This window comes from Zea mays, chromosome 3 (genome assembly GCF_902167145.1).
Source record: "Zea mays cultivar B73 chromosome 3, Zm-B73-REFERENCE-NAM-5.0, whole genome shotgun sequence".
NCBI classification, from domain to species: domain Eukaryota; kingdom Viridiplantae; phylum Streptophyta; class Magnoliopsida; order Poales; family Poaceae; genus Zea; species Zea mays.
In genome coordinates, this window is record NC_050098.1 from 210,063,398 (window position 1) to 210,071,760 (window position 8,363).

General features: G+C 38.5%; 1 protein-coding gene across 1 annotated transcript; it reads left to right on the plus strand.

Annotated features, from left to right (window-relative positions):
• Positions 1 to 306: 306 nt before the first annotated feature.
• Positions 307 to 7,383, plus strand: LOC103651281 (plant/F18B13-26 protein). The gene is made up of 2 exons (XM_020550494.2): positions 307 to 739; positions 7,192 to 7,383. The coding sequence occupies exon 1, from the start codon at positions 453 to 455 to the stop codon at positions 717 to 719; it is 267 nt and encodes an 88-aa protein (XP_020406083.1). The 5' UTR covers positions 307 to 452; the 3' UTR covers positions 720 to 739; positions 7,192 to 7,383.
• Positions 7,384 to 8,363: the final 980 nt, after the last annotated feature.

Consider the following 8,363-nt stretch of genomic DNA (forward strand, 5'->3'; position numbering starts at 1 on the left):
CGAGGCTATGCAACCAGAGACCACACCTGTTCAGTCAGTCCAATAGTCCATTGCAAGCCGGTCAGCCGTGAGTAAATAAATCAGAATTATTCAGAAACTGACACCACATTCGTCGACCCGTGCTACGCTTTTGTTTCTCTGGTCAAAGTCAAATAACCATCTCTTCCCGCTTAATTTAATGCAGTCTTGATCGCACAGTTGACGACCAATGCAAGCAGCCACTGCGCTGTCTGTCCCCTCCCCCGCCGTATCTGCACAAGGCGGCCATTTATATGCCGAGCCCGTACCCGTACACACAGAAAAGAAGCGCAGAAACCCCGGCTCCGTACGTCATCCTCGCCTGCACTGCACGGTCATATATAGGCGGGAAATAAAGCTCACAGGCCGGCCAGCTGACGACCAGGGCGTGGTAGTGGTAGCTAGCCTAGCCAGAGAGGAGAGAGCGTACATACATGGCCGGCCTGCAGCGGTCGAGCGAGACGTTCCGGCGGTCCGGGTCGTCGGGGACGGTGTGGGAGGACAAGCACCAGTCGGGCGAGCTCGCCAAGCCGGCCCGGTCGCGGCAGCAGCGGAGCGGCTCCAGCCGCGGGTACAGGGCCAGCCACGTGCAGCCGGCGCTGGACCCGCCGTCCCCGCGCGTCGCCGCCTGCGGCTTCTGCAGCCTCTTCGGCAAGGACAAGCATCATCAGCCGCCCCGCGGCAAGGGCCGGCGCCGCTGACGAGTTCGGCCGGCCGGGCGGTACTCCAACCTCTCTCTGTGTTCATCATCAGCGCTGTACTACTCATGTTAGCTGCTACAGTATTTTCTTGCTGCTACTAGCTTCAATTCGGTCTTGTCGTCATATATAGCAACAACTTAAAAATACATGCATGCATGGTCAGAGGTCACACAACACTGAAAAAATTGTGTTCATGTTCTCTAGTGATGATATATATTAACTGGACGTATCACTCATGCATGGTCCCTTTTCGTGCTGCCTTCCTTTTTCTTATTCCTACATACACGTACGGAACACATCAGCTCCCTGTTTATTTTTCAACTCTATACGCCACTAACAGACAAAAACATGATATAAGTTATGTTTTTTCCTGAGTTAATAATTATAACAAGGTTGGACTGGGCTTGAATAATCTCCAGCAGGGAGTTCAAACTTTGCAGTTCTTATTCAACCACGCAGAACAAATCTTCTCCCATTCAATCGGCAGCATCGACGAGCATCGTGCCCCTCGACTTGCCAGGAAACTAAAATGCAGCTGAAATGTATTATATATATGTATTGAGGTGGATTGGAACGTAAATAAACTAATTTACACTCTAATTTATATTAATACACGTGGATTGGAATGAATGCTAAAATACCCAAACTAATTTACACTCGGTAGACATATCTTCCATCTTGCCCGAAGAAAAAAATAGACCCATGGGCCATTTTCGGCCATGGTTGGACCACGAGCGCTATATTTATTTATTTTCTGCAGTTTTTCAGTAACAAGAACTATGTGAACTATGTGTTCGTATAAATTACTGAATGTATCATTATTTGTACATCTAAATTTGCATATTTAGACTGATGATGATATATGTAATTGCACATACTTGTCTGTTTTTATTGTAAAAAATTCAGACTTGAAAGTGAATTATATTTACATTTATAATTCACATATTTTCGACTTGCTTTTGTTTTTACATTCTTTTATGTTTGCATGGAAAACATAGCACATTAATAAGTCGAAACTGAATAGTCTACATGCAAAATAAGGTTGCATTCTTCTGGGAAAAGCATAGGGTGATGGAGTCCTAAGCATTGGCTGCGCTAAATTCTTTATTGAGTTTAGTAGCCCAGAGACCGTGCTTTAGGCCGCATTTGAAATGCCTATCACTATGAGGTCTACATCTTTCGAGATGATTACCTATACGTGCTAACCCAAAAAGATCACGTACCACACAGGCGTCGCGGGCTATGGAGCCAGGCTGGACGCTGTGGTCATGCTGGCAACTCAGAGAATACTTTTAATTAAGTTCTACTTAATTAAAGGGTGAATTCTTGCAAAATATGATACATATATTCAACTTGAGATTATTCAACACATGATGGAGATCTAGGCTTTGGCTGCAATAAGTTCTTCGAATTTATTTGCCCTGAGACCAAGCTTTTAGACAGCAAAATATTATTTGCCCATCAGTAAGAGGTCTACATCATATGAGGATGATGATTACCTATGTGTTGTCCCAAGTAGATATGCAGGAGATGTGATGTTGGTTATTCACCTTTATGGTGATTACCATTGTTTTTGAAAATTTGGTCAAACACAGGGTAGTGGAGTCCTAAGCATTGGCTGCGGTATGTTCTTTGAATATATCAGCCCAGAGACCATGCTTTCAGGCAACAAAAGTTTTGCCTACTACTGGGAGATCTACTCCATTGTTTCATTACATGGAGATTATCTACGTTGTGTCCACCAATTTTTCAAAAATCTTTTGGTACACTGTATGTGATACCTGGAATTCTCCAACATATGAATATATGATATATTTTGCTGCAATATTGCAACATCACACGAAAATGGTTATGTTATTCCAAGGATAATTATTTAATAGAGTTTGATGAACTCGCCTAATGGGCTTAATTATCCTCAATATTCATTGGATATGTTCAATGGATATCAAGATCATTTTTGCATAATATGGGGATTCACTTCTTCATTTTGGAGGAAATGAGATGCCCTCTTTCTCTTACGGTTCTTATGAAAAGAACTTATGTGCTTTTGCGGCTTGATATGCAAGCGCAAAATGAATAGCAAAGAAAATCATAAGACTTGTGGACTTATGAGTATGTGTCTACATTAAGTTGTAGACTAACACTTTGTATTCATATATTTTGCTTGAAAGCAAAGATATACGCACATTAAAAAGGGAAGGGCAATGAGTATGACAAACTCTTTTTTCATTACACTATACGTGGTATAGTGTTGTATACCTAAGCATCTAATCATGTATATGAAATCCCAATAGATGCATACTACTCATGAAAGCTAAGATATGAAGTGTACTTCAATCTTCCATCTGACATGATAACAGTGGTTAGTTGTGTAATTCATGATTTGGACTAATCATGTAACAACACTTCTTTTTCTAAGAGAAGACCACTTTGTTAGATGATTTGCTTTTGAGTACTATTTAAATGACGCATGAGATTTGGTATAATCTCATAATTGATAGGTTCAACTCATGCGATGTGAGTTGAACACAATCATGTGATTTGAGTGTAAAAACTCATATGAATTTGAGTTAAACAAACTCATCGATTAGAGTTGAATGAACTCATCAAGGGAGTTGATGACTCATTGATTTGAGTTGTGCAAACTTGTACAGGGATTCTTCCAATTGAGGAAGAAACATGCAATGTGGAGAATTGAGCCACAAACTCTATAAGTGGGGAAATAAAATATTCTCATATTCCTTTGGAAAGAGGAAAGAATATTTTGACAATCACTTCGCGCGATATCATGATATGTTAATATCTAGTCCCCTTCTGGTAATGGAAGTATCAAGGATGTGTTGATATATCCTAATTTATCTTACCAAATTATAGAGATATCCATACAATTACTATCATGTGGAAACACAAGGTGATAGTGATGGATATTGCATATGTTTCTCAGAAATATTTCTTATGGACTGTATTCTACATGCATCCTCCCATACAAAGTGTTGCATATGTTATAACTTTTCATGTGATGATACTTACCATGCTAGGTAAGATTGAATTAGTAATTCCATTATTGGGATGAAATGAAAAGTTGTGGACAATTATGTTGGTCATGTTTTTCCCATAAGATGGATACTTGATGAGTATCATCAAAAATGAGATTTTAAGTCCCTCTTATCTTAAAATCTGATCTGAATTGGTTAAGTTCTTTGAATTGTTTCAAAGGAACGAGTGTGGTCCATTACAGAGATCGTATGGACATTGAAGGCCTTATATGGTTCTTTGGTGCATCTATATGATGACCTCAAGTGTATCCTTCGGACGACACATGACCATTAAGTAATAATGTCTCAAGCTTGAGCACATTAGCCTCCACACTACTGAATTTACCAAATGTGCTTACAATGATGATCGTTTTTCTTGGTATTCAGACTGATATCCATAAAGGATATGATGAATCTACGATAGATTCAAAAATTTCAGATCATTAATGACCATAAGTAAGTACTGTCATTTCCAACTGGTTATGGTTGGAGTCAGGAAGCTTTGCATGCTCCTGACTTGTGATTAACTATATGTACTATATGTACAAGTTCCCCTATAGTTTTAGTACGTGGGAATCCGTGAAAGATTTCCCATGCGTACATTGGGTATGTTCCCAATCTCACCACCGCAGCGTACATATATGGGCACACAGAAAGCTAGGGATCTATGTGAGAATTCATTCTCCGTCGATCATTAAGTTTTAGAATCTCTTCATGCGAATCTATTTACGGCCCGTACGCTTGCTTGAATCATGAGCTTTTCCAGGCATTAGGGGGAGATTTCGAGTACCAAAATGATGCCAGGAAATTATAATGAATGCAGTAAGCATTCAGGCTCAGGATCACGTACTAAAACTGAACCTTTAGGTTCAAATGATTTGCAAGAAGTTGCAAATTGACTGCCATATGCATTTACTATGAGGTGTCACTCAAATTAATCCTACATGGATGTGCCAGAAAGAGTGGTTACATGGAACACCACTCAACTCCCTATTAAAATGATGTTGTAAATAAGAGGGGGAGAAGTGTGGTCACAAATTGGGATTAAGATGCTTGCAAGCAGCTGAAGGCTAGACCTTCTAAGATAGTAAATGCAGACCATCTATTCGATGGTAACCAACCGAGAGTTGGTGGACACCTAAATGATATGGATTATTCTGTGAATGGAAGACATTCACAACCTAGCTCAGTGCACACTAATGAGGCTAGGTTATCGAAAGCCATTTATTCTCGTTTTGGGATTTCACGAGAAATCATAAGGGTGCATAAGAAAATGACTTCATGTCAACTAGAGAATTGTGTTATTTAAAAGCTACAAGTGTCGACACATACATCTCAGCTAATTGTATATGCACTCCAAATGATCCAAAAGACTATGGCCATAGCAGAGCACAAGTTTGCTCAAACTGGATCTTATTGAGTGATACAATGTTGCAGAGATAGCCTTGCTCACCGGAAAGAAGTGTTGAATTATTTCCACTTCAAGGTATCTTACTGTGGATACAAGTTTGTTTTCATGGACTTGGAAACAATGAGGTGGTGAGAAAGCATGGCTAGTAGCAACTGGGTTTATACGCAAACCCAAGCATTGTTTTAATGCTATAAATTCTCCTCTACTGTGAGTAGTTAAATTCCGATACAATAATATGGGCAGTAAATCATCTATCTTTGCAGTTGATAGATGTAGTGACAACATATGCAAATGTGGTCACTGAATTATGGTATTTATGGAGTCTTGAAGGATTCCAAATACATAATAACCAATCACAACTTTGCAATGCTTGGAAAGTCTTTGTGACTTAGAGCATTCAGGTCAAATATGGTACATTCGACCTAGTGAATCCTTCCTTCCGAAGGGATATACAAAGAATGGTATGTTTAGCGTAAATATGTGCAACATATTTCTAAACATACATTACTTATCGACGGAGTTCGGGATAGAAGATATGAATTGAAAGAGATTTTCAATTCAAAGTAAACTATCTTGAGTATCTTGGATAAAAAAATTGTCTATATCCAACATATATTGAAGAAATTCAATATGAGAGAATCATTGTTATTTGATTCTTTCCGATCATGAGATGTGTTATTGTATCTTGCAAGAGCATCCGACCGGATATTGCTTTGCAAAGGTTTGCTAGCTAACAGCACATGAGATCGAGTTATGATCTCCAGGTATACTCATGCTCTCCTTATGTTTGGATATATTGATCTTGGATATCTATAGAAGATCCCTAGGTACAAGATCAATGACATACTTCTGGTAAGTTGGACCTACTGTTTGATAAATGTTGATCAACAGAGATTAATGGTCACTTACACTAATCATTCTATAGTACACTTCGTGGGATTGTACAGAATGATATACTACATATTGAGGATATGTGGTGGTCATGATTTTCTATCACTGACCTTATTATCTATAAAGATAATATTACTTTGTGTTGTTTAGATGAAAAAACAAGTTATGAACTAAGTCTCTACCTTACTCCACATTTTTAATATGTTTGAGAGTAGGTATGAGATGACTTAGTGATTTGCAAAGATCAGGGGGAGTTTCTTCTTGATCGGAAGAACTTGTTTATACATCATGTTGTACTCTTTTCTTCGCATGAGTTTTTCCCTGCATGGGTTTCTCATTCAAAGTTTTTAACGAGACAACATCAACACAAGCCTATGTCGTATCATCTATTTTCCCGTAAAGGTTTTTGAGGATGATACATTATGGAATAGTTATTGTTGTATTTGAACTAGGTGATGAGTTTATCTCCCTAGAGTTCAAATGAATCAACAATAGAGTATGACTACTCTCCTTATTTCTCCCACTGGGTTTTTAAGGAGACTCGGCTAATATGTTGATTTCTCAGATTTTCTGACTAGATTATCTTAGAGAAATATTAGCCTGAGTTATATGTCTCATCATTTATTTTCCCCACGGGGGTTTTTGAGATGATGGCTATAGACATATTATTGTTCTTTGGGCTAGAGGTCCATTGGAGAACAATGTTGTACCATGGTTCAATTGAACCACTGACCATTATCTATATAGATAGTTGAGCTTGTGTTGTTCAGATGGAAACATGTTATATCAGGAGCAACATATTGCTCCTAAATTGTTTTATCGCCATGAACTTCAGGAAATTGGAGATATAAACATCTTGCAAACAAAGTCTTGTGATAATCAATACTGATTTATTCACAAAATCTCTACCATAATCAACGTTTTCATAAAAGTGTTGAGGTGATTGGTATGAGAAGACTTAAGTGATTGCAAGGATCGGGGAAAGTAATTCTCCATGATATTTGACCTGTTTTGTACCATCATATTACACTCTTTTCTTTGTTGAGTTTTGCCTTATTAAGGTTTTCTCATCCAAAGTTTTTAACGAGGTAATATCAACTAAGCTATATGCTTCATCATGATTTTTCTCCCACAGGGTTTTTGAGGAGATATGGCTTGAAATACCAGCTGACAGATGATCAAATGAAGTTGGAATTGATCAAGGGGGAGTGTTAGAAAATATTTTATGTGATCGAATTCCAAGGGATGCGACCCTTCGTGGTGTCCCTTCACTATGTATATATATGTACACACTTCATAAGAATATACAACTGTCACTTTCTCTACATTTCTAACTGTCACTTTCTCTATATGTCTGTGTCTCGTTTTCACTGTGCCCCAACACTTTCTACGCAAAAATTGGACGCGTCCATGAGACCGTGACCAAGCCACCATGGTGAAGACAACCACATGTCAGTGAGACCATATATTGAACGTGCGTGCATGGTAGCTGGAGAGCGCCCCACCGAGCAGTGGTGGTGTCCGGGTGCACGTAATTTTCATAGAGTATGTGAACCTGACATTTGTACGAGACTTGCCCATGGCAAGGAAATAAACAAAGGCAAAAATAACAAAACCAATGGACATGTGTTGATGGAAGAAAGGGGAATGGGCTGAATGGTCGGTTCTTTTATTTCCTATTTCCGGTTTTCAATTTTCCTATTTCAGGTTTTAGATTCCGAATTCAAATTTGTTTCGAGTTTTCAAACTAAATTTTTAAATGCATAAATAAAACCAATCATGCATAATATAATTTAATTGTTTACTTATTGTCTTGTCTGTGCAAATGCTTTTGGATATGTAGCACACATATAATTATTTTAAGAAAAATAGTTTCTATTGTATGATCTCTTATTAAAAGATGTTCTAACATTAATGCTTATAAACTTCAACATAGGATAATTTATAGAAGAATCTTTTTATTGAATCTTCCTTATAAAATTTTTATTTTGGGAGATGTGACTTAAAAAGTTACGGAAAAAAAATCTAATTTAAGATCCTTGGAAAACTTTTACTATATTCTCAAAATGAGATTTGGGGTGTTACACCACCGGACCAAGGTCCAATAAATTTTAGCCAAATTTTTTGAGACTAAGTAGTTCATGTATGACGAGGTCCAGTGCATCGGACCCAATGTTCGATGCGCTAGGCTGCCGAGGCCTCCTGCAAACGCCTCTCGTAAAGTGGTTCGATGGCGCACCCCAAGCAGCTGAGCTTAAGTCCTTTTTAGCCAAAACTTCTCCAATTAGATTTTGCTAGTCGTAGAAG

Coding starts and splice junctions, on each gene's coding strand:
- LOC103651281 (XM_020550494.2), top strand. CDS start 453: ATGGCCGGCCTGCAGCGGTCGAGCGAGACGTTCCGGCGGTCCGGGTCG.